Here is a 26,476-nt window from a genome sequence, read left to right as displayed (position 1 = left end):
GGGGTTCCTCTTCCTGACCAGGTTCTGTGGAGGGAATCACAGGTGGGTGAAAGGGTTTGAGTAATGAGACGTGAAATGTGGGGTGGATACGGTACTGTGGTGGTAATTGGAGTCTGTAGGTGACGGGGTTGACCTGTTCCACGATGGTGAAGGGGCCAACAAACCTGGGACTCAATTTCTTCGAGGGCAGGCGCAGACGGATGTCTCTTGTGGAGAGCCAGACTTTTTGCCCAGGAGTGTATGTGGGACCAGGAATCCTCTTCTTATCGGCAGTGGACTTGGTTCTGCGCACTGCCCTTTGAAGATGATGGTGAGCCTCGTCCCAGACTCTCTCGCTCTCCCGGAACCAGTAATCCACTGCGGGCACCTGTGATGGTTCGCCATTCCAGGGGAAGAGAGGTGGTTGGAAGCCGAGCACACACTGGAATGGCGTGAGTCCTGTGGTGGGTTGCCGCAGTGAATTTTGGGCGTATTCTGCCCAACCCAGGAACTGGTTCCAGGAGTCCTGGTGACCATGACAGAATGTCCGGAGGAACCGCCCCACCTCCTGGATTTTCCTCTCCGTCTGCCCGTTGGTCTCAGGGTGGTATCCAGAGGAGAGGCTAACGGTCACACCTAGGAGTTTGAGAAAAGACTTCCACACCCGTGAAATAAACTGTGGACCCCTGTCTGAGACGATGTCTTCCGGAATGCCATAGTACCTAAAGACTTTGTTGAAGAGCAGTTCGGCAGACTCTAAGGCTGTGGGAAGACCTTTCAGAGGTATCAGTCGGCAGAATTTTGAAAATCGATCAACTATAACAAAGATGCAGGTGTTACCGTCAGATGAGGGGAGATCTGTCATGAAGTCAACTCCTAGGTGTGACCAGGGGCGGTTCGGCACAGGCAAGGGATGGAGTTTCCCAGCAGGCAGATGACGTGGACTCTTGGACATTGCGCACTCCTTACATCCTTGGACATACCTCCTCACATCCCTTGCCATGTGCGGCCACCAGAAGCGGTCCGTCAGCAGCGAGAGAGTGTTGTTGGCCCCTGGATGCCCAGTGCCCAGAGAGGTATGTGTTGAATGGATTAGATCTACCCGCTGGGTCCTAGGGATGAATCTGCGACCAGGTGGACAGCCCGGCGGAGATCTGGGTTCCGGAGTGGCGACAGCTGGCGGGTTGGTCCATTCAATGGGTTGAACGATGATGTTTTCGGGGATTATGGTCGTGGGTGTGTCAGGCAAGTCGTGAGAATCATGGATGCGAGACAGAGCATCAGCTCGGGTATTCTTGGATCCTGGCCGGTAGGTTATGGTGAAGTTGAATCGTGAAAAGAACAGGGACCATCTTGCCTGACGGGGACAGAGCCGTTTGGCGTCTCGGAGGTACTGTAGGTTCTTGTGATCTGTTATCACCTGGAACGTGTGGTTGGATCCCTCTAACCAATGTCGCCACTCCTCCAGAGCGAGCTTGATGGCAAGAAGCTCGCGGTTGCCGATGTCATAGTTCCTCTCCGCAGGGCTGAGCTTCCGGGAATAGTAGGCACAGGGATGAAGCAATGGAGGAGTACCGTGATACTGTGACAGAATCCCTCCCACGCCGGTAGTAGAAGCGTCTACCTCTACCACGAAAGGGAGATCAGGGTCAGGATGGGTTAGAAGAGGTGCCTGTGTAAATGCTTCCTTGAGGTTATGGAAGGCTGCGGCCGAGTCAGGGTTCCAGAGTAGGGTTCGTGGTTTTCCTTTGAGTAGACTGGTAAGCGGAGCGGTGATGATGCTGTAGTTCTTGATAAACCGGCGGTAGAAATTGGCGAAACCTAAGAATCGTTGAAGCTCTTTGATAGTGGTGGGTTCTGGCCAGGACACGACTGCAGATACCTTCCTCTCGTCCATACGGACCCCCTTCTGGTCGATGACGTATCCAAGGAAGTGCACTGCTGGTAGGTGAAATGAACATTTCTCCGCCTTGAGATATAGGTGATGATCCCGTAATCTTTGAAGGACCTCCGCAACGTGGAGGCGATGTTCGGCCTCACTCCGGGAGTAAATCAGGATATCGTCTATGTAGACAACGACAAAGTGGTGCAGAAACTCCCGGAGTACCTCGTGAATGAAGTTCTGAAATACGGAGGGGGCGTTGACCAAACCATAGGGCATGACCAAATACTCGTAGTGGCCAGTAGGGGTCACGAAGGCAGTCTTCCACTCGTCCCCCTCACGTATCCTCACGAGGTTGTACGCGCTGCGGAGGTCCAACTTCGTAAACACCCTGGCAGTGCGTAGTTGTTCGAGGGCCGCAGGGACGAGAGGAAGGGGATACCGGAACTTGATGGTGCCTTGATTGAGTATACGGTAATCGATGCATGGCCGCAGCCCTCCATCCTTCTTTGCCACGAAGAAAAAACTGGATGCTGCGGGTGATGTTGATGGTCGGATGTAACCCTGATCGAGAGCCTCCTGTATGTACTCCTCCATTGCCTTGGTCTCCGGAAGCGACAGCGGGTAGATCTTACCTCTGGGCATTGGAGCATCCGGAACTAGGTCAATGGCACAGTCCCATGGCCGATGTGGAGGTAGCTGGGAAGCTCTCTTGGGGCAGAAGACGTCTTGAAACGACGAGTAAATGGCAGGAATCTGGACTGACTGCTTCTCAACAGGACTTTCGACGGAGGTGACGTTGACAGGTAGTATCTTGTGTCTAGGACGTGGAAGATCTGGAAAACATTGGTTGGTACATTCTTTTCCCCATTTTATCACCTCTCCTGTGCCCCAAGAGAGGATGGGATCATGCTTCACCAGCCACGGGCGCCCCAAGATGATGTCCATAGTAGCTCCCTCCAGAACCAGAAACTGAATCTCCTCACGGTGCAAAACTCCAATCTGTAGGATGATGGGTTCACTTTTCCGGTGAATACGGGTCCGTGAGTTTATCCGGTTAGTTATCGGTTGAATCTGGTAGATGGTGGTTGATGCTTGGGTGCGTAGCTGGAGCTGGCGACAGAGGGTGTTGGAGATGAAGTTTCCCGCTGACCCGGAGTCGATGAGGGCTGCGACTGTAACACAGGAAGTGTGGGTGGTTAACTGAACATTGGTAGTCAGAGGATGCATGTTATCCAATTCAGAACGTATTACACTCACCAAAGATCGTATAGGACGCATAGGACAGTTGAGTCGTACGTGTCCCGCAGCCCCACAGTACATGCAAAGACCCCGGGTCAGTCTTCTCTGTCGCTCAGCTGCAGAGATTTTCCCTGATTCCAGGATCATTGGTTCTGGTTCTGGAGGGCTGGCGGATGTAACTGGTCGGAGGAGTGCAGTAGTGACGGACTGGTCTTGGTAGGATCTTAGACGATCTGAACAACGAAGTGACTGCTGAATGAACTTCTCCAATCCCATGGAGTCGTCCAAAGCAGCTAACTGCATCCGGAGATTGGGTTCTAGGCCGAGCCGGTACGTGGTCAGTAACGATCGCTCATTCCATCCGCTGGCAGCGGCCAAAGTTCGGAAACGCAGGGAGTAATCTTGTGTCGTCATACTTCCCTGCTTAAGATGATACAATTGCTCTCCTGCGGATACTTCTGCATCAGAACGTCCGAAAACCTCTTTAAAATGAGCGACGAAAGCCTGGATCGAATGGGTTGCCGGCCCGGCCTGCTGATATAACGTGTCCGCCCATTTGAGAGCTGGTCCGGTAAGCAGAGACGTGATGAAGGCTATTTTCGAAGAATCTGTGGGATAGAGAGCAGGTTGCATTGTGAATATCAATGAACATTGTAACAGGAATCCGCTGCACTCCTCCGCCCCGCCAGAGTAGGGCGCTGGTCGGGCCATGGGACTGGAAGGGACGTTTACGGGAGCCGAAGAAGTGCTGGGTGCCGGTGGTGCGGTGGGATGAGCTGAAGTTGGTGTGGTGGCATGACTAGCCAACAAAACCTTCCTGAGCGAGTCCACCAGCTCTTGAAACGGGTCCCGATTGCTCATGCTGATACTGTGTTGGTCCGGGCTAACTGTTACGGAAGCAGACCAAACAAGAGAGGTAAGTGATCAATATAACAATGTTTATTATCAGCAGAGCGTTGTGGATAAGATGACGTGCAGAACCGGGTAAGTATAACAGTCCAAGTATGATATTCGTTGACTAGAGATGAATACTGAATACAGATCCTTTTCCTTTCCAGGAACGACGGGAGGAGGACTCCGACCCACACACACACACACACACCGTTGGTGATCGACGAACAGGCTTATGGCTGACCACAGCTGACTGGAACAGAGAACAGACTTCGTACTGGAATAGACGAGACAAGAGGTAAGTTTCAACAGGTAAATAGCGAGGTAAGTATGTCTTTGAGGTTTGTGAACTCGACAGAGAAACACAATGAGTCCGCTTCGTGCAAACGAGCCCGGACACTGAGTGAGGTGTGTGGTGTGCTTATATGTGGTGCTGGTGATTGGATTCAGGTGCGTATGATTAGTAATCAGGTGACTGTGATCGTTGAGTGAGTGAGGGAGTAGAACCTGGCCAATCCGTGACAGTTATGTGATAGAAAATCAATTGTGTGCTTATCAGAATTGCAGTATCAGCTTGCAACTAATGAAAGCAAAAGATCCCTGAAAATGGAAATGGGTAAATCAACGTCGCTGGACCTTTGGGATCTAATTGGCACCAAAGGTCTTTGGTGTTATAAAACGGCACGTCTGTCTGACTCCCGCCCAGACTTCTCTGCGGTATATGTGTGATCCTACATGGGATTCCAGGGATTCTCAGAGAGCCTCATCGCCCTCCTGCAGACTTAATAAAACAAACATTGCGCGCCTATTCACACACCACTGACCGCTCACAGAAGACAGGCCCAGCATGTAACAAAAAACCACAGGCTGTGCAGACACTGTGACCTGACAGCAGGGATTGTGGGTTTATTTTAAAGGGATAGTTCACCCAAAAAGGAAAATTCTGTCATTAATTACTCACCCTCACGTTGTTCCAAACCTGCAAGCCCTTTGTTCATCTTTGGAGCACAAAGTATGGTTAATTACAGTTGAAGTACTGATGTCACATGGCCTATTTATGTCCTTACTACTTTTCTTGGCCTTGAACGTAGTAGTTGCGTTACTGTCTATTCGAGGTCAGAAAGCTGTCGGATTTCATCCAAAAAATCTTTATTTGTTTTAGAAGATGAACTTGGTGTTATGGTTTTGGAGCGACATGAGGGTGAGTAATTAATGACAGCATTTTATTTTGGGGGGAACTATCCCTTTAAGGCTTGTGACCAGTTAATAAACAGTCAATTATGGGTTAAAGGAACCTCCTAAAATTTGCCAAAATACCAAAGCCTCCCGGACACATGATCACAAGTGACTCAGCCATTCCAGGCATAAAGGCCACCGTTTACAGGGAAAACTGAAAAATCCATTATATAACTGACCTTGCTTTAGTTACATTTGAGCCAAAACACAAAAGGAGAGGAAGTATCCTCATAAATGAAGCAATGGGAAACTGAAAATATATATTATCTGGCTATCCAACTATCTAGAACTTCCTATTTTCCATTGCATTACTGATCACATGGCAGTCAATTTTGTATACTGCATTTCATGCAAACTTAACAGTCGTTTACTGGCCTAAAGGTTTGATCCTCATTAAAGGAGACTATGACCCTCAGGGTAAGTTTGTGAAACCTCCCAGTGGTGTTTATGGGCACTTGATGCTAAATATGGCTTCTGTTCTTTCGGTCTGTGAATTTGCTCAGTCCAAAGATTCTCCAATGGGACGACTTGATTTTAATTCATCATACAGTATATGAACTCCATAGGTATATACTAGGCTATACTGAGCTGATTGCTAGGACATCATGTTATAAAACTGCTTCCTTAAAAATTGTTTTACAAATTCACTTCGCTTTCCAGAGGCCTATAAAGCTGTTGTCTAAATTACGTTCAGCTGACAGCTCTTGGTGAAAACTAAAATGAACCTGGTGCATTAGTCACTGTGTAGACTCATGGTCAAGTGTTTGCACTTCAGAGTGCATGGGGCAGGTGGGGGATATGGACAGGACAGACTGTATGCTGCAATTACTGCTGCTGACGCAGCGGTATGCTGCTCTAGACCATGTGCCAAGTGGAAATATGTATTCTGGATATAGAGACACAGTAGTAGGTGAGGTGAGAATTTAGCACTGAGACTTAAAACATTAGCACTTTCATTTTAATAAGGAAAAAATGTACTTAACTGAATACTTGCAACTTGTTTAGCTAGGTGATAAGGTTGTGCCGATAGACGATAGTATCGTGTATCGACGATAGTCAAAGATATCGCCTGTTGCTGATGCCTTTGACGATAGTAAGACGATTATTATTATTATTATTATTATTATTATTATGCGTCAAAAAGGGGGCTAACTTTAGCGATGCAGCACGGAGAGTCGGTTCTAGGATGCCCCAGAAACTTGCCGCGGTATAAACACAAGCATAGAGTCGCGCCGCAGATGTGTGCAGTGAAAATGGGTAAGAGATTTATTTATCATACAGTGTACATAGATTAAGAGTAGACAGTCATTAGGATAGTAAAATGTGGTTTAGGCTAGGGCTGTGCAATATGGACAAAATAATCATATTGCGATTTTTTGAAAGAATATTGCGATTGCGATTTTATTTGCGATTTTTTTTTTGCTTTTTCAAACAAGCTACATACATACATTCTAAATGTATTCAGTGCACAAGAAGTGCATAACAAAACATTTCACCATGAAATAACATAGTATTGAGTTTAATAAACAAAACTGTAGTAAAATTGTCTTTAAAACAGACAACATAAAATAAATAAGGAATTTATTACATGTTGACATATTTACATATCATTAAATAAATTAGAACGATAGTATCGTGTATCGGCGATCTCACTCAGGCTGACGATAGGACGATATGAAAATTGTGCACATCGCCCAACACTACTAGGTGACATATCCAATATTCACTATATATTCACAATGATTTTGCTAGCATCACAAAATTTAACACTGAATTTTATAAAGAGTATGGACCACAAAACCAGTCTTAAGTAGCACAGGTATATTTGTAGCAATAGCCAATAATACAATATTGATTTTCTTTTATGCCAAAAATGTATTAGGATATAAAGTATAGATCATGTTCCATGAAAATATTTTGTAAATTTCTTACTATGAATGTATATAAAAACATAATTTTTGATTATTAATATGCATTGCTAAGAACTTCATTTAGACAACTTTAAAGGGGATTTTCTTTTTTTTTTCTTTTTTTGCACCCTCAGATTACATAATTTCAAATAGTTGTATCTCAGCAAAACGTTGTCCAATCCTAACTGTGCGTTCACACCGCCGGCGGCGAGAGCGTCAAAGTGGCTGGAAGTCATTCATTTTCAATGTGAGCCGGCGGCGAGAAGCGGCGAGAGCGACGCGGGCGTCGGGGAGAGTTGAAGTCAGGTCAACTTTATGGTAATGAGCTATGGCGCGGCTCGGCGGCAACCAATCGAATGTAGAAGTTCACCGCTGAGAGGTTTCCAAAGAACGCAGTCCTGTAAACTTGGTTCCGGCCACATTAGTTCCCAAGGAAAATGGAGAAGTTAATTATTGCTGTGGCGGGTTACCCCATAATCTAGGACGTGTCTCTATTTTTAAGTTTGCACTTAACCATGAACACAAAACCCACTCCATACAAATGGCTTTTAATTGGTTTATTTCGTTAGCAAACATGTAACTATATTAAATTCAATTTCTTATTTTCATGTTTAAAATATTTAATGAGGTTAACTAACTTACACCCTACTTGTGGTCAGTCTGCACAAGATCGACATGCTTGTTTGCTTTGCGGCCGCTTTAAATACAAGACCAAGCGTTCGATCGTCAGAGCATCAAGGAATCTTTCTACAGCGTTGCATGCAGGGCGGCGAGAGCGAATTTTGACGCTCTCGCCGGCGGCGGTGTGAACGCACAGTAACAAACCATACATCAATTGAAAGGTTATTTATTAAGCCTTCAATATAATACTCAAAAAAATTTACCCTTATGACTGGTTTTGTGGTCCAGTGTCACATTTTTTATTCGGACATTACATTTTCTAAAGACTCAAATGACTCAAAGAAATTACTCAAACATTGCAAATGTAAAACATTTATATTTCTGGAACTAGTCTAATGCCAACTGAAGTCTAAGTGAATGAGTTTAAAACTTGGATTCAATAGAATTTCATTTTATCACTCCATTTTATCATTTTTTCATTTATTAAAACAGTAATTAAGATGAATTGATATAGTGGTGCATACAAATGAAAAAGAACATGCTTTAATAATTCTACCAGCTTTTTATTGAAATTTACTTGCATTAAAAAATGTATCTACTTGCTTGTTTGGTTGAAATTAAGTTTTGCAATGTTCTATAATATTACTCAGAAAATCTTTAAAAAATAATTCTATATAAATACACTGATTTCCTATTATTATTGGATTATTATATCGGATATTTTTCGGAAACCCTAATACATTACAATTTTCAGGATTCTTTGATGAATAGAAAGTTCTAAAACATTTATTTTCAACATTTTAAAATTTACAACATTTTACAGGCAATTTTTTATTAACGAATGTTAATATTAACGGCATTTCAGAATGACCATAACAACATTCCGATGCTGTGGAACAAGATCAGTCCACTGGTTTGTCAGGTTTTGGCATTCCATAGCGCAAAGTCACATTTTTTTTAATGCGCATGGAGGAATTTATTTGGCAAATGTGTTAACATCTCCCTAATTAAGTCAAAAACCACCTCAAGCTAGCATAAAAAACGTTTTATTCAAAATGTGGCATTTCCATCACTCGTTTCTGATGCTATACTTCAAAATGTGCATATGAACAGGGTGATTGAAACATAGCTACTGTCTATGTCCCACCTTTATCATTAAAAAACTGCAATGTTACAGTCCTGTGCCAAGCACCATGTGAAGCTCTCTAGAGGATTGTGGAAACTTCTGTTGCACCTCTCTGTGAGGCCCTAGGGGTGAGACAAGCATGCACCTCTGCACCACGTGCTACTCAGCAGAACAGTCCCTGCAGGTTTCAGGTGTCAGATAACTTTACTGCACCTGCCTGACAAACAACAAAGGCTGGCAGATCAATCTGTCACATAATAGCTATAATTGCAGGTATCATATCTTGATGCTTATTCATCTTTTGCACAGCAAACCCCAGCAATATGTTCAGTCTTTTAAGACTAAGGGATTAGTGTCTGAAATGCCAGACAATAAGTTACTGCTAAGAAATATTCTAGTCAGTCCTATTCATCCACAAAGCTTACAGAGAAGTGACCAAAATCAAGTTGCCTTTGGAAATGTATCCATCTAGTATCATTGTTAAAAATGATGAATATCAGATCAATATTCTCTGTCAAACTCCAGGTCCTTTAAGGCCAGATGGAGCCATGTTTGACAGCTTTTAGCAACATCTTCACTGATTTGGAAAACAAGTTCCCCGGCAGACGAGGATAAGGGCTCAGTCGATTTTTTACACCCCGTCGCCTTGGACACAATTAGCTGAATAGTCGGAGAAAGCCTCAGCGCACCTATTTAACTCATTAGACAGGAGGTTAGTTGTCAGTGATGAATCAGATTGCTTACAGGTGGCTTTCCAACAACAATTGATCATGACTCAAGTACAGTAGAAGTTAGACACTGAGTTTCAAACAAATGTTTGATAAAAGGTGTTCTTTAGCAATCAAGAGCACAGATGATACGTCTGGGAAACATCATCATTGCATCATCACTATAACACAGCCTTTATGGCATTGGTTCTGGCTTTTCTTCACACAGCGCTCGTTCCAGGACTGATCCCGGCAACGTTACTAGGTTCCTAACCCAGGATCGTTCCCTGAACTTTCGGGCAATTTTCCCGAATCAACGCACAATGTGAAAGAGGCTTTACTAAAGCAGCTAGTTACATAGCTTACTGCAATCGTAGCTTACAAAAAACATTACCATTCTGAAACATCCTGTTGAGTATCACAAGCCACAGCAGGCTACAGCATACATGACACTAGTTACCTGTGATTGGCCTGGCTGTGCGTCACTCAGAAAACAACAGGCCAATCAGAAGAGAGGCTCATGAATATTAATTAGATGGGCCAAAATCGACCTGTTCTTGAAAGAGCTCCTAAAAGATGAGCTGTAAAAATATATTGAAATGGTTTTTGGCACTTATACCGCAAATATATATTCTTAAGGACATCAACAGCTAAAATAAACCTCCAAAAAGGTGTACAATATGGGACCTTTAATAGATACTGTATAACCCCTCACTGCATGATTTTTCACTGACAACATGTTTCGTTATTTCTACCTCCTGGAGTTAGTTGACCCCTGTCATGCTGAAAGAGTCATGCATCATGTAGTCTCGCCAAAGACTATAGAATACCCAAGACTTGACACTCGTATAGTTTTGAATGGGGAAAAATGTAACGCTCATTATGGCCGTGAAGCCCCGCCTTCTTAGTGAAAGAGCCAATTGTTGATTAGTAAAGTCAGCGCGTCACTGCAGCTGCAGTTAGAAGTACTGGTTGCTATAGAAACAATCGGCGCTCAAAGACGTGCGCTCAGTACTGTGCATGCGCACTGGCTCATTTAGCCGGAAAAATAAGCGTTTTTTAACGCTATTGGAGCACAAGAAACCATATTTATGAGGCAGTTCTTGTTGGATTTCTTTGGAGATTTAAAATAGGAAATTTAATCGTAAGCTTGGTGAACAGTTTTGGAAAATTTGATGTTTCCCCATTCAAAGAGATAGGAGCTGCACTTGCCTGCCCGAGTAGCGTTTCAAAGAAGGCCGCCGAGTGACATGACTTGCCTTAAAGGGACTTTGGTCTCACGTAGCCAGACCTTCAGACTGACGGCTGAAGGTCTGGAATTCATGGCAGCTTCCATTGGCCAAGTCCCGCCCATTAGGACGTTTGACCGACATGTCAAACAATCAATCACAGTTCGTTTCGTTCAGAGTCACGTTTCAGTGCGTGAATGTCCCCACAAAAACAGACTGGCGTGCATCAAGTCAGTCATTAAAATAACCAGCATTGAAAGATAAATAAGAAGAGGGAGAACAAGGAGTAAGTCAGTAATCTGTTCACGAACGGCGCAAATGTGTATAACAACAATGGCATCTGCATAAGCACATTTTAGTAAATCAGTCTGCGCTTTGTTCGCCGGCGGACCGAAAATAAACACGACACTCGCGTCTCCCGGAAATCCGATCAAATTCAACTAATCAGATGACGACTTCGACATTCCTGAAGTGTTTCCAGTTAAGTGTACCATATGCATCAGACGTTTAGCCAACGTTCCGTGGGCGTGACGTCTGAGGCAGAGACTATGCATCATGTTACACAGACAGAGACACTAAACATCAAGACATGTCTTCGGAACTTCATATTAAACACTCATTGTTTAACAATTGTTTAACAATTGCATATGTGCAAGACTGTCATTGAAAATCAGGAAAAGACCCTGGACTGCAAAACCAATTGTAAGTAGCATGGATATATTTGTAGCAATAGCCAATACATTGTATGTGTCAAAATGATCTATTTTTTTGTAGGCCAAAAATCATTAGGATACTATGTAAAGATTGTGTTCCATGAAGATATTTTGTAAATTTCCTACCGTAAATATATCATTCAAAACTTAATTTTTGATTAGTAATATGCATTGCTAAGAACTTCATTTGGAGGAGATTTAATGGCGATTTTCTCAAAAAAAAATTCGATTTTTTTTTTTTTTGCACCCTCAGATTCCAGCTTTTCAAATAGTTGTATCTTGGTCAGATATTGCCATCTCCAGCTTTCAGATAAATCCCTTTTTTAAAAAGTTGACACTAATGACCAGTTTTGTGGTCATAAGAGCAACATTTGAAATGCTGTGCAACAAGATTGGTCCAATCAATGCTTATTCAGAATATGCTGTCCCATCGCGCAAAGTCACATGACTTTTTCTGATGCACATAGAGGAATTTATTCGCCAAATGTGTAAACATCTGCCATTATTCGCATTAACTCTTTTCACAAAAGTCAAAAACCACCTCAGATGAGCATTAAAACATACTTGAGAATTAAATTTTTTTTTCTCTGCAATTTGGCATTTCTATCACTCGTTTATGATACGATACTTTAAAATGTGCATAAAAACAGAGTGCATAAACATAGCTTGTGTCAAACATATATTTGGCATGAAATAGAAACTCACCCTTTCAATTTTCTAAATGCATCTTACAGATTATAGATCATCTGTGCAATGTGTGCATATGATCCATTTTTAAACATCTTGTCAGCTCGTAATTTTTAATCCAAATTAAAAACTTGATCTTCCAGTTCAGTTCACTTAAACCCTACTAATTTCTCACAACAATAAACTGCTGTCTAGCTTCTTAGAATTTGAAACAGGGCTGCTCTAAAACTTGCAAAGGGCAACATGTTGTACCAATTAGATCTGCAGTCTCGTTGAATGTTTTTTAAAGTATGCAGCATTTCTGGTCTCCAGTTATACAGCCACCACCCACACCCATCATGATGGAACAACTTCAAAAGTGGAATAAAAAAATCTTCCAAGTGCTGAAATATAATGCTCAGAGTGCTTTGAAACACACACACATGCACGCACGCACGCACGCACGCACGCACACACGCACGCACAACCTCAACAAAATAAAACAAGGATTGAACCTGTTAAAGGGATAGTTCACCCAAAAGAGTCCTTTGTTCACCTTTGAAACACATTTGAAGCTATTTTTGATTAAATCTGAGAGCTTTCTGGCCCTGCATAGACAGTGATGCCACTGACACATTCAAGGTCCAGAAAGGTAGTAAAGGCACCATAAAATTAAGGTTGAACCAATGATATCACATGGACTACTTTAACGATGTTAAATCGGCTTTGAATGTGGTAGTTGTGTTAATGTCTATGCAGGATCAGAAAGGTCTCAGATTTCATCAAAAACATCTTTGTGTTCCGAAGATGAACGAAGCTCTTACAGGTCTGGAACGACATGGGGGTGAGTAATTATTAAAGAATTTTCTTTTTTGGGTGAACTGTCCCTTTAATACAAGAGTGGAAAACCATTCATACGTCACTTCACAAGAAACAATCCATTAGAGATGGAGAACAGAGGCCTTCTGGGATCCCCAAGAGATGAACTGGTGTCCAACAGATCAATAAGGGAAGTGAGTAAGGTGTGTGACCTTCAGAATGTCCTTGCTGAAAATAGGGATGTGCAATAGGAAGAACATCATCCCCTGGCAATAGCATATACTCTACCACAAGCATAATTCAATTAACTAAATACTTAACATATGAAAGAAAGGCTTTTTTTCATTACAACAAACTGGATCGTTTTCAGTCAGTTCTAGCCATAAAATAAAAACACTACATTAGTAGAGTGATATCCGAGTCTGTATTGGAGCAATTCTTCAACAAACATCACTCTCACACCTTCAATATAACCTGTTAGTCTTGTTACCAAGGCAACTGCACTACTGTGAGGCTCTGGGAGTCTGTGACAGCATGCGTCTCTGTGATCAGCTTCACGACCAAACCAGAAGCCTGTGGCCTCGCTTTCACCCATAACATCAGCAGCAGACCATTTACCTCTCTACCTCTCTTTTTTAAGAGATGCTCCGATCAGCATTTTTGGGGCCGATCACCGATTACCGATCGCCGATCACTGCCGATCACAGAATGGCAGGGGAATGGGAATCTTTTATTTATAATCTAGCAGAGTTTGCACCATTTGTAGAAATGAAACTAACTCTAAATTAACTATATTGGAAAAAAAAAAACAGTAGAAATAGGCTACAGTCAAGATCTTGAAGAACCACCAAAGTTAGGTTTGTGCCGATAGACGATAGTATCATGTATCGACAATAGTTAGAGATATCACCTGTTGCTGATGCCTTTGACGATAGCAAGACGATTATTATTATTATCCGTCAAAAAGGCGCCTAACTTTAGCGATGCAGTGCAGAGTCGGTTCTAGGACGCTTCAGAAACTTGCCGCGGTATAAACACACGCATAGAGTGGCCACATCGCCTTCACGCGCCGCATGGGAAAGAGATTTATTCATCATACAGTGTACATAGATAAACTGATCGTAACGGGAGTGTTTTTTAAAGTGCACCTCGCACTAGACTAGGCTACACTAGTTTGTGATGAAGTTCTTTGATAATGTAAATGTTCTTTGCTTGTTATTTGTCGCTGCTTTTTAAGATGATGTAAGGATTATATTATCCAGCATTGCACAGTCATTAGGATAAAGGTAGTAAAATGTGGTTTAGGCTGAATTAAATACGATATATCAGAATCCGTCTGTATATAGGAAACATAAACATTCACCTCAGTAACATCTATATGCGTAAATTAGAATTACGATGCGATAAAATGGCGCTAAACATACGCACGTGAATTACACATGCACCGTTTCTCCTCATTCTATATGAACTGAACTACAACATGAACTGATGACAACAATCAGACATACAGCGGTAACATTATTGCAATATGACGGGTATAGAAAGATACATTCATTTACATTCAAGCACGCACATTTACCACTCCCTGAAGATAGCAGAGAATGAAACCGAAAGTAAACTTGAACGTCTCCGGCAGAACTACAGTCAGCGCTCTGTACACGCACAACTTAGTCACGCACAATAACAAGACTACACTTACAAAACTAATAAAGAATTTAGTACTCATGTTGCATGTTGCCACTGGTAAGCTCCGCTCTGCTGTTGTTTACCTGTGCGGCGTGCATGCACGTGTGAAAAAGTCGCACGAGTAATTTATGTCAAGTGATCTGGTTTTTTGATCAAGCTATTTTAAGCCAATATCGGCCGATCATGATCGGTGGCCAATCAATCGGAGCATCACTACCTTTTTTCAACACTAGGAATAAATAGAATATCCTCATGACAACACAGCAATCGATATCTAATTTCCATAGGAATGCAGAATTGATTGCTTTTAAGTGGATGTGTCAGTTCACAGCTTCTCACTGCATGTATAAGGGCTATTTAATGCGATGAGTTAACACTGCAAGTCCATGACATTCATGACATTATAGGAGAAGTTCACTTCCAGAACAAAATGTAACAGGTAATGTACTCACCCCCCTTGTTATCTAAGATGTTTATCGTTTTCTTTCTTCAGTCGTAAAGAAATTGTGCTTTTTGAGGACAACATTTCAGGATTTTTCTCCATATACAGTAGAGGACTTCAATGGTGCCCCGAGTTTGAACTTCCAAAATGCAGTCTATATGTGGCTTCAAACGATCCCAAATGTGGTTGTAAATGATCCTAGCCGAGGAAGAAGGGACTTATCTAGTAAAACAAATCCAAAAAAATTTTCTACCTCAAACGCTCGTCTTTGTCTTGCTCTGCTTAAACTCTGTTTTTTTCCGGCCTTTTCTCCCTCAACTTCAAAATCATCCTACATCGCTGTTTTACCTTTTTTGTCAAGGTTATTTGATCTTCTTTGCATGTTCACACTGTGTTGATACTTCTGCAGCGATGTAGGATGATTTTAAAATGATTTTTGAAGTTGAGGGAGAAAATAAGATGGGAGTTTTTCGACAAACCCTAACTGCCTTGAACCGGAAAAAAACTGAGTTCAGGCAGAGCAAGACAAGCGTTTAAGGTTAAAAAGTATATAAATTGTCATTTTTAAAAACTAAATAACCAATTGTTTAGCTAGATAAGACCCTTCTTCCTCGGCTGGGATCATTTACAACTGCATTTGGGATTGTTTGAAGTGGCATTTAAACTGCATTTTGGAAGTTCAAATTCGGGGCACCACAGAAGTCCACAATATGGAGAAAAATCCAGAAATGTTGTCCTCAGAAAACCTCAATTTATTTACGACTGAAGGAAGAAAAGACATGAACATCTTGGATAACAAGGGGGTGAGTACATTATCTGTAAATATTTGTTCTGGATGTGAACTCCTTTAAATCAAATTACCATTCTTTAGATATCATTATCACCCATTCAAAAAACTCATATCAGTCAACTATCAGACTGCACTTAACTTCCATTACGACCTTACAGCACTTTTAATTGTGTAATCTGCTGTAATGCAACATGTTACCCATTAGTCCAAGTCTGACACGTCACTAAACAGGATTACACGTCATTAATTTATTTATGCCAGCTGAACAGTAAGTAAAAGTCAGTCTGTAAATTCAGAAAGGCTCTCAAATCTTGCAGAAAGTGATTCCTAATTTGACACTTTTTCTTAGACTGTCTGGAAAACATGAGACAGAGCAGCATTCATGAGAGGATGATCAAGCTCTTGATTAAAGCCTCTCTGCAGGGACAGCACGAGCCTTCTGCGTCATCTTATAAATAATCCATATGGACAGACGAGCGATGAGTCACGCACACCGTGTGAACCGCGAGCAAACAGTGGAGCGCTGAGGAAAAGATCAATTGCACTGCCAGGGAGGGTTTTTTAAGCTTTCATATATATAAATATGGAGAAAACTGCTGCACTGAAAACACTAGCAGAGATTTAATAATCTCCCCATGCACTCACTGCCTGTTTGCGGAAGTGCATTATTAACATTCCACAGCTGCCGTATGAATGGTGTCATAATCTAGCAGCTGATAAACGTGCCACCACTCCCATCTCCACCTTCCACAATGTAAACATTAATAGCGCTTTCATTTTGATTCATCCCAGTGACTTAAAACTTTATATCTGTTCAGTAAAAAAGCTCACTGAATCATTCAGTGGCTCTTCACGTTATTATGCATCAGGTGATATTGTCTTCATGTTGTAAGTGAGTCACTAAACCAATTATTAAAAACACTGAGGCATTTCAAAACAACGCCCAAAACAACTCTCATTATGCATAAATTAATATTTATTTATCCACAAATCTACTATGATTCCAGAAGGAGTATTCAATCATTATAACCTTAGCTCATTATGACTTTCATCAAGCTATTAAAGCAGGAGTAGCCTACATAAAGGCGTTCAGTAACATATGGAACATAATTATTATGGTTACGCCCATACTGTGACAACTAAGAACAATAACTAGGGCTGGGTTGACAATCCTAATGAATTGTTTTTAATCTATCTTCATTTTTAAAAAACAATATTTTAGAATTTCAAAATCAGTCTTTTTAGTTGATTTCTGTTTATGTGTGAACAAAACTTGACTAAACAGTGTTTGTAGTGTATTGTTAAATGGAATGAGTTATGTAAATCGGAATCCGTTTAATTTGTGAAATTGGTGTCAACCTCCAACCCTAACAATAATTACACTGGCATCCAGAGCAACACATGGAAATGTTGTTGGCCAAAGTGAAACAGGATTTCCAGGGCAAGAAACTTCACGACATTTAAGTTTGTTCTTATCATTTCCAGTCAGGTAGATGAAATATTAGGCTAATGTCTTAATTAATACTGCTTGTATGTATCTTTACCACCTATTAACTTTACTTTGTCAAAATATTGCACCCTTTCCTGCTTACTAAGTCCTTCTCTATAAGATTTAGCAGTTTCCACATGTTTTTTTTTCTGTGGTTTAGACAGCATAAATTAGCAGAACAACGTATTCAGTAGTACATTAAACATAGACATGTATAGATGCCCCATTTGACCACTCCAAGCACGTAGACCAGGGGTGCCCAACCCCGTTCCTGGAGATCTACCTGCAGACTTTAGTTCCAGCCCTGCTCCAACACAGCTGTCTGTAATTATCAAGTTCTGTCTAAGAGATTAATACCGCATTCCAGGCAACCCGTTACCCATGTTTTTCCAACCTTCTACACGTGAAAGTGCACTGGAGCGGCAGTCAAACCTGTGACTTCCCACCCGTGAACTCGTACTAGATCGATGTACTCCAAGTTCCGAGCTCTGACGTAACATAGCCCGTGAAACAACAATGTCAGCCCCTACGGGTGCGGTGTTTATGCAAGGAGAACATGGTGGAAATATAGAGCTTAGGACAAAATCACGTTGCAATCAAATTAATAATAAGATAAAAATAATAAATGCACCCAGGCAGTTTGGCGTGACTTGCCTGGAATGCTACAAAGTCGTGAGCCATGGTTTGAAGTCGTTATTTACTGACTCAAAAACCTGGCTGGAACGCAGCTGGTTCAGGGTTGGAGCTGAATGTTGTAGGATGGTAGATCTCCAGGAACAGGTTGGGCACCCCTGACACAGATGCATCTACCATCTTGTAATGGTCAACTTGACGTTCACCATACTATGGATTCGGAGACCATCGGCTGTGCAGGATTGTGGAATCATAAAATATTCAATGATTACTATAGTGAATGACGTCAAGTTGACCAATTCAATATAGCAAACGACTTAAGTATATTGGTTCATAGAAACAGTCTTTTAACTGTGCATCCCACGCTGTTGTTTACAATATGGCCGTGCATCTGGGTAACTGACCAAATCGTGATGTAAGTGCAAACACTATTTCAGTCACGAATGACAGGCTGCGTTTATTAATTTTGTCCAAAAAGAGACAGTAAATTCTGCCCTTCCAGTTGTTTCGATTAGAATCAAAACACCTGAAGGGGGCGTATCTGTTAAGTAGGCTCAACCAATGAAATGCTCCTTTACACCCTAAACTCAAAACTATTGCCTCGTGGTGTATATTAATGCTGCCTTCATGTGATATGGGAAAGATGATGCTTTCCACTTGTGAAGTGGAAATTAGCAGTGTGTCGTGTTCAGGTGCTTTTGTTGTCGTAGTGAAGAGAAACATGGCGGACTCGGAATTTGTCCTCACATGCTATTTGGGTAAAAGTTTTAAAACGGTTATAAACTCCCTAATACATCTGCTACAGGAAGAAAAGGATGCATCAAAACGCAAACGATAAATGATAGGCTGTATATCTTATTGATCATGAATAGTATAGTTTTTTTTAAAGACAATACTAACTAATGGGTCTGTTTTAGCTAGCCTATATACGTTTTTATATAAGCCTATATAAGTATATATATTTTATATAGCCTATATAAGTTTTTTTTTACTTTTAACATCATGGAATGTTTACCATTCAGTATAGTTCCGTTTCTGTCCGCCATGTTGAAAGGTCAAAGTTGATCCCATCTCGGCAACTCGGGTATCATAAAAAATTTCGAGCTTTCCAGTGGAAATTACAACGTGAGTGGGTGTTCATGTGCAATTTAGATGTCGGATTTTGGTATTTACCATAATTACGATAGCACATGAAGGCAGCATTAGTCTCTGATGACAGAAGTCACGCGTTTCAAAAAGAGGAGAAATCAGTCAATGGAAAATAAGAGTCAGTGAACGTGACCTGTCCACTCACCTAAAAAAAAGGGCACAATGTCATATCTAGACGATGAACTACGTCCTTCAAAGTAATGAAGACTGTCCATTACCAGAAATAAACACTATTTACTTAACCCCAACCCAACCTTATCAAAATGATAACATCTCATTCAAATATGAAGTACACAAGCTACTACACTATGTTCTCCACCCACTTGCTGTAAAAGTGTATACACAGCGCCACGTTGTCAGCCATTCAGTGATATTTTGGCGCGTGTGCTGATTCTGAACACATGCTGTACACTTATCAATAATAACACTGAATACCTCATGCGTCATCACCAAATGACAAGTAACGTTAAATAAATTTCGTACTTATCTGCCGTCGCTTCCTGGACGGACTCATCTTTCTTCACTGGTTCAGTAGGGTCAATTGCTCCTTCGGTCTTTGTACATAGGAATCTTTTCCCAACTAAAGGCTGAGTGAAATCTCTTCCATTACAGACAGTCTTTAATTTAGATACTCTGCCATCCGGATAAGCAGCGCCGTAGAAGTGCGCGTTTGGTAAAGTCTTCTTATGCCTTATAATGTCAGACAACGAACGCTTTGGGCTGGTTTGAATCAACTCCTTCAGCACAAGTGAAGCCCTAAACTGTAACATCTCAATCCTGTCGAGCTAATTCGGCTTAATGTATTTATTTGTAATAATACTAGAAGACAACTTGTAGGTCTAGAAGCTACAGCACTGTCAATTTCCACACTTTGAGCACCTAATGACAGAGGAGCGTTTTAGTGAAGAACACCCAGCAAATGCGCACGTACACGCCCACCTGACGCGCTATTGGGCGACGCGCTAATATATGCATATATTCTCTCACATCATTGGCTGAGTAAAGCATTCTTCATTTTTGATTGTCATGCATCACATCCTGCGGTGACTCACTGTATAACTCGCACGATATGTTTTTCTCTTACTTTGTACTTTTGCACGTTTATTTCAGTATAATAAATTGTGTAAATCCTTATTATTGTTGTCCCGAAAGTATTTGTGCATTTGCACTACGAGTCCAAAGTTTTTGAACAGTAAGATTTGTAATGTTTTTTAAAGAAGTCTCTTCTGCTCACCAAGCCTGCATTTATTTGATCTAAAGTACAGCAAAAAAGTAAAAAAAAAAAATTTGTTTTACTATTTAAAATATGTTTCAAATATGTTAAAAAATATTTTCTATTTGAATAGATTTTAAAATTCCTGTGATCAAAACTAATTTTTTTTAGCATAATTACTCCAATGCATATGATCCTTCAGAAATCATTCTAATATGCTGATTTGCTGTTTAAAAAAAATTATTATCAATATTTAACAACGTTAAGTACATTTTTTCAGGATTCTTTGATGAATAGAAAGATCTAAAGATCAGCATTTATCTGAAATAAAAAAGTTTTTGTAACATTATACACTGACTATACCACTCAAAAGCTATTTTTGTATATTTTTTTAAGCAAGGATGCTTTAAACTGATTAAAAGTGATGATAAGGACATTTATAATGTCACAAAAAAAATATTTCAGATAAATGCTCTCTGATCATACTCTACTCCGCTGTTTTGCAATAATAATAATAATCATAAAATATGTTTTTGTGAGCTGCATATCAGAATGTTAGAATGCTTTCTGAAGGAGTAATGATGCAAAAAAATCAGCTTTAAAATCACAGGAATAAATTACATTTTAAAATTTATTCAGATGGAAAACAGTTATTTTAAATAGTAAAAATTTTCTAATTTTTGAATTTTTTTCTAACACTTTGAATTAAATAAATGCATGCTTGGTGAGCAGAACCCATAAAAAATCTCACTGTTCAAAACTTTTGACTGGTAGTGTACATTTTTCCCCATAGACTAACACTGTATTATACTAATTACTAATAACACAACTTCTTATAACCTTTTTATTCATTGCATGACATTTATAAATGTTAATGTAAGCCTAGAAATAATTTCTCATATATCTTTCATTATGCTTGTGACCTTCATGCCATTAAACTGAACAGTCATTGATGCAACTACTGTCCTTTTGAAGCTCAAAATACAAACTATATGTGAAATGCAAAGCCTGGATTCAGGTATGCTGATCAGTCCAGGTGTGGGAATGAGATTTTGCAACCACTCAATGACAGTTCAAGGAGCCGTTAAGCAATCTTTATGTTGGTAAACATTAGGAAGGAGTCACTAAAAAGATAAAAATAGCTTGTGGTTAGGGTCTGAGATGTGTTCCTGTGCCACTAAAGTGCAACAGTAGACCTCCAGAAGTATTACTTCCATTAAGTATTGCAATTGACTCCATCCATTTCCATGAACATTACGAATGACGTTACTGAGTCAGCCCTCAAACATCTCAGAGTTGGTTGGGTTGGCTCATGGTTCAGAAATCTTTTTTTTTAAAGATTTGTTTTTCTTAAGAATATAAAAGCTACTTCTGAAACCGTGGCCACTGAAAAAGTGGACGTCACTGTTTTGCTTTACAACAGTCCTGGCATGCAATCCGATTTTATCTTTAGTTTCTTGACTATCCAGAGTGTGTTCAGTAGTGGAATGGTTTTATTTTCTGTATGAGAATTCTTTTTAAACCGCATACCATTGCCCTTGAGAAAAAAAAATGGTATGAGTCATTGAGGCATACACATTCTAGAAACTTCTAAACTTTGAAAAAAGGCCTCAACCAGAAATAATGTAGTGTATCTTGCCCTCTACTGTTACAGAGAGGTAATTACACAATTTCACTCTTGCATAAAGATTGCATATAACACATGTATAGTGTGATGCCGCCATCTTGTGGAGAATGTGTATACTTTAGTGACTACTACTACTACTACTATAATTTCTCACTATGGTGTACTGTATGCACATTAATCTCAGAATAAACCGAACATAATAAAATAGTGAATAACACTAATTGGGGATATGCAATTATTACAGAAGGTTCAGAAGGAAAAGCGATGCATTAAAAGCCAGGGGTGTAAACTTTTGAACAGAATGAAGATTTGTACTTTTTTCTTATTTTGCCTATATTTTTCATTTAGTACTGCCCTTCAATAGCTACAGAAGATACTTACATGTTTCCCAGAAGACAAAATATGTTCAAAAAGTTTTCACCCCCAGCTCTTAATGCATTGTGCTTTCTTTTGAAGCATCAGTGAGCATTTGAACCTTCTGTAATAGTTGTCCTCAGTGTGAAAAGATGGATCTTAAAATCATACAGTCATTGTTGGAAAGGATTCAAATACACAAAAATGCTGAAAAACCAAAGAGTTTCTGATCTGAAAGACTTTTCTGAAGAACAGTGGGCAGTTTAACTAACAAACAAGGAACTCATGAACAACTATCACTAAACAAAAAAAAAACAGCTGTGGATAATTCAGGTTTTATAAATTGTGGACTATATGTGAACGTCTTTTATGTGAATTATTTAGGTCACTACCAAATATAAGTTTTGTATGATCTGTCTTTGGTCAAATAATTCACAGTTTGCAGATTCTGCAAGGTGTATGTAAACATTTGACCTCAACTGTATATAAAGTTCATCAGTTTCAGTGAGGACTTTATTTTCTAATGTGCACTAGAGGGCACTATAAGGTGCTGTTTACCTGTGACTCCATGCAAGAAAACAATTCAGCTGTTTACTTTGAACTTTTTTGATAATTTATCAGAATTTCGATAATTTCAGTCTCCATTTTTATCTCAGTACGCGACGCAGTATAGACAAATTGTTTAGGAAACTGCATTTCCAATTTCATTAAAGGACTGTGTAGACATACAAGGGCAAAATGTTTATTTTTCCCTTGAGTCGTTCACAATAAAACCCACAGTGACCTGAATGACGCCTTATCAGCTGCGGCGCCGCGACCGGTTTGTGACATTCGTGTGGAGAGCCATCATTCCGGGCTGACTGTGGGCGGCAGTGGGGTGGTTATCAGCACTGGGTTTAGACGCACACAGACACTGCGTACGCACAACAAAGGGTGGAAGCACAACAGTGAGTGTTTGTGAGTCATTTTGCAGTTTCAAAATGTGTTAATATGATGTAGATGCAAATGAATAGAGGTGAAGACACATCGACCCACACGCTCCCTCACTGTCGTCTGTCTGTACGCATGTCATCAAGAGGCAGATAGGCCTACTTGAAAGAAGATAAGGAACACCACCACAACACACAGTTGAAGTCAAAAGTTTACATAGACCTGGCAGAATGTGCTAAATGTTAATTTACCAAAATTAGAGGGATTATACAAAATCCATGTTATTTTTTATTTGGTACTGACCTGAATATGATATTTCACATGAAATACATTTGCATATAGTCCACAAGAGAAAATGTGACCCTGGACCACAAAACCAGTCATAAGGTTAAATTTTACAAAACTGAGATGTATACATCATATGAAAGCTCAATATATAAGCTTTCTATTGATATATGGTTTGTTAGGATAGGACAATATTTGGCAGTGATACGTCTATTTGAAAATCTGGAATCTGAGGGTGCAAAAAAATCTAAATACTGAGAAAATCACCTTTAAAGTTGTCCAAATTAAGTTCTTAACATTGCATATTGCTAATCAAAAATTACATTCTGATATATTTACAGTAGGAATTTTACAAAAAAATCTTCATGGAACATGATCTTTACTTAATTTCCTAATGATTTTTGGCATAAAAGAAAAATCTATAATTTTGACCCATACAATGTATTTTTGGCTATTGCTACAAATATACCCCAGCGACTTAAGACAGGTTTTGTGGTCCAGGGTCACAAATTATCGTTGAATTAATAAAAATGACGCAGTTCAAGTTTACATACACTTGATTCTTAATGCTGTTGTTACCTGAATCATCCCACAGCTGTTTTTTTTTTTTTTGTTTTTTTTTTTTTTTTTTTTTTTTTTTTAGTGATAGTTGTTTATGAGTCCCTTGTTTGTCCTGAACCTTTTTCAACAATGACTATGATTTTTAGATTCATCTTTTCACACTGAGGACAACTGAGGGACTCCTATGCAACTATTACAGAAGGTTCAAATGCTGACTGATGCTTCAGAAGAAAATACAATGCATTAAGAGTCGGGGTGTGAAAACTTCTTGAATTTGAACAGGGTAAATTTAACTTATTTTGCCATCTTGAAAAAATGTATCTTCTGTAGCTTCTGAAGGCCAGTACTAAAAAAAAAATTGATATTCAAGCAAAATAAGAAAAATGTGCAATCTTGATTATGTTCAAAAGTTTTCACCCCTGGCTCTTAATGAATTGTTTTTCCTTCTGAAGCATCAATGAGCGTTTAAACCGTCTCTAATAGTTGCATATGAGTCCCTCAGTTGTCCTCCGTGTGAAAAGATGGATCTCAAAATCATACAGTCATTGTTGGAAAGGGTTCAAATACACAAAACTGCTGAAAAACCAATGAATTTGTAGGACCTGAAGGATTTTTCTGAAGAACAGCAGGCAGTTCAGGACAAACAAGGGATTCACTAAACAACAACAACAAAAAACAGCTGTGGATCATTCAGGTAACAACACAGTATTAAGAATCAAGTGTATATGTAAACATTTGAACAGAGTAATTTTTATAAATTCAAATTTTATTTTCTCTTGTGGACTATATGTAAACATATTTTATGTGAAATCTCTTATTCAGGTCAGTACTAAATAAAAAAAATAACATGTATTTTGTAAGATCCCTCTTATTTTGGTAAAATAATTAAAACTTTGCAGATTCTGCAAGGTGTATAGAAACTTTTGACTTCAACTGTATTAATACTAACCAGTACACAAATGTGACCTTGGACCACAAAACCAGTCATAAGGTAAAATTTTACAAAACTGAGATATATACATCATATGAAAGCTCAATAAATAAGCTTTCTATTGATATATGGTTTGTTAGGATAGGACAATATTTGGCCGAGATACATCTATTTGAAAATCTGGAATCTGAGGATGCAAAAAAATCAAAATACTGAGAAAATCACCTTTAAAGTTGTCCAAATTAAGTTCTTAACAATGCATATTGCTAATCAAAAATTACATTTTGATAGGTTTACAGTAGGAATTTTACAAAAAATCTTCATAGAACATGATCTTTACTTAATATCCTAATGATTTTTGACATAAAAGAAAAATCAATAATTTTGACCCATACAATGTATTCTTGGCTATTGCTACAAATATACCCCAGCGACTTAAGACTGGGTTTGTGGTCCAGGGTCATAAATTATACTAAAAAAACACTGATGCAAACTAAAACAGGACTGGAAGTTGGAGAGGAAGTGCAAAAGAAGGTAAAATATTGATGATGGTTTTTAACTTTTTTTTATTTTAGATATTTATTTTTTATTTCCATAATCCTCATACTTCAATTTTGTCATTTGTGGCACAGTTTGATGACTTTACTGTTATTCTTAACATTAAATCTTAACAGAAAATGTTAAGAGTAGTCATACTAAAGATAGGCCACATTTTTTAGATCATTATCAACAGGGCCAGGAATTCCTGGATATCACAACTTCTTATTAAAACAAAGTTGAAAGCACAATTATTCAGACCACTACAGCTGTAGTCAGTCTTGCACTGAATCAGATTGAAACTGAGGTTTTCTAGCTACGGTAATTTACTTCTAAGTCATCTTAAAAAAATCCTTTGACCATTAACATCTGTTCAATGAGTCACAGGTTTCAGGAAATATTAATAAAAACATTTAAATTCAAGATAGTAAATTGATGAATACATTTAATTTTCAATCAACTGAAACTTGGTAACTTGGTAATATTAAATGAATAAAAAAGCCTATTTTTAGCTTTATTATTATTGTTATTAAATTTATATTGTGTATTATCAGTAAAAGTCCAAAAGTTTTCAACTTTTGTGAAAACTACAAATCCTACTTCTGCATTTTTGTATTCCCGCTCACAGATAGCTTGGTCCAGCCCAGTGCATTCTGGGAGTTGAAGTTTTCCTGCCTTTTTCACCATAGCCCATTTATCTCTACTTGAATAGATTAAAAGACATTCAATAAAACGTCTGATTTTAAGGTTATTTTATGTTTGCTTGTATGTCCAGTATAAAATCTGGTTCCTTAAAGCTTGAGAAATGAAAAGTACTTCACAATCAGA

General features: G+C 39.5%; 1 protein-coding gene across 3 annotated transcripts in view; it reads right to left on the bottom strand.

The window, feature by feature from the left end:
* Positions 1–20,075, bottom strand: part of glsb (glutaminase b) — a 67,000-nt gene extending 46,925 nt beyond the window's left edge. For all 3 annotated transcript variants that reach the window (XM_073845769.1, XM_073845770.1, XM_073845771.1), the window contains exon 1: positions 19,694–20,075. In XM_073845769.1, coding sequence (XP_073701870.1) covers positions 19,694–19,980 — 287 coding nt within the window. In that variant the 5' untranslated portion in view covers positions 19,981–20,075. The remainder of the gene's footprint in view (positions 1–19,693) is intronic.
* Positions 20,076–26,476: the final 6,401 nt, after the last annotated feature.

The sequence above is a fragment of the Garra rufa genome, chromosome 8 (assembly GCF_049309525.1).
Source record: "Garra rufa chromosome 8, GarRuf1.0, whole genome shotgun sequence".
NCBI classification, from domain to species: Eukaryota; Metazoa; Chordata; class Actinopteri; order Cypriniformes; family Cyprinidae; genus Garra; species Garra rufa.
This window is presented reverse-complemented; position numbering and strand designations above follow the sequence as displayed.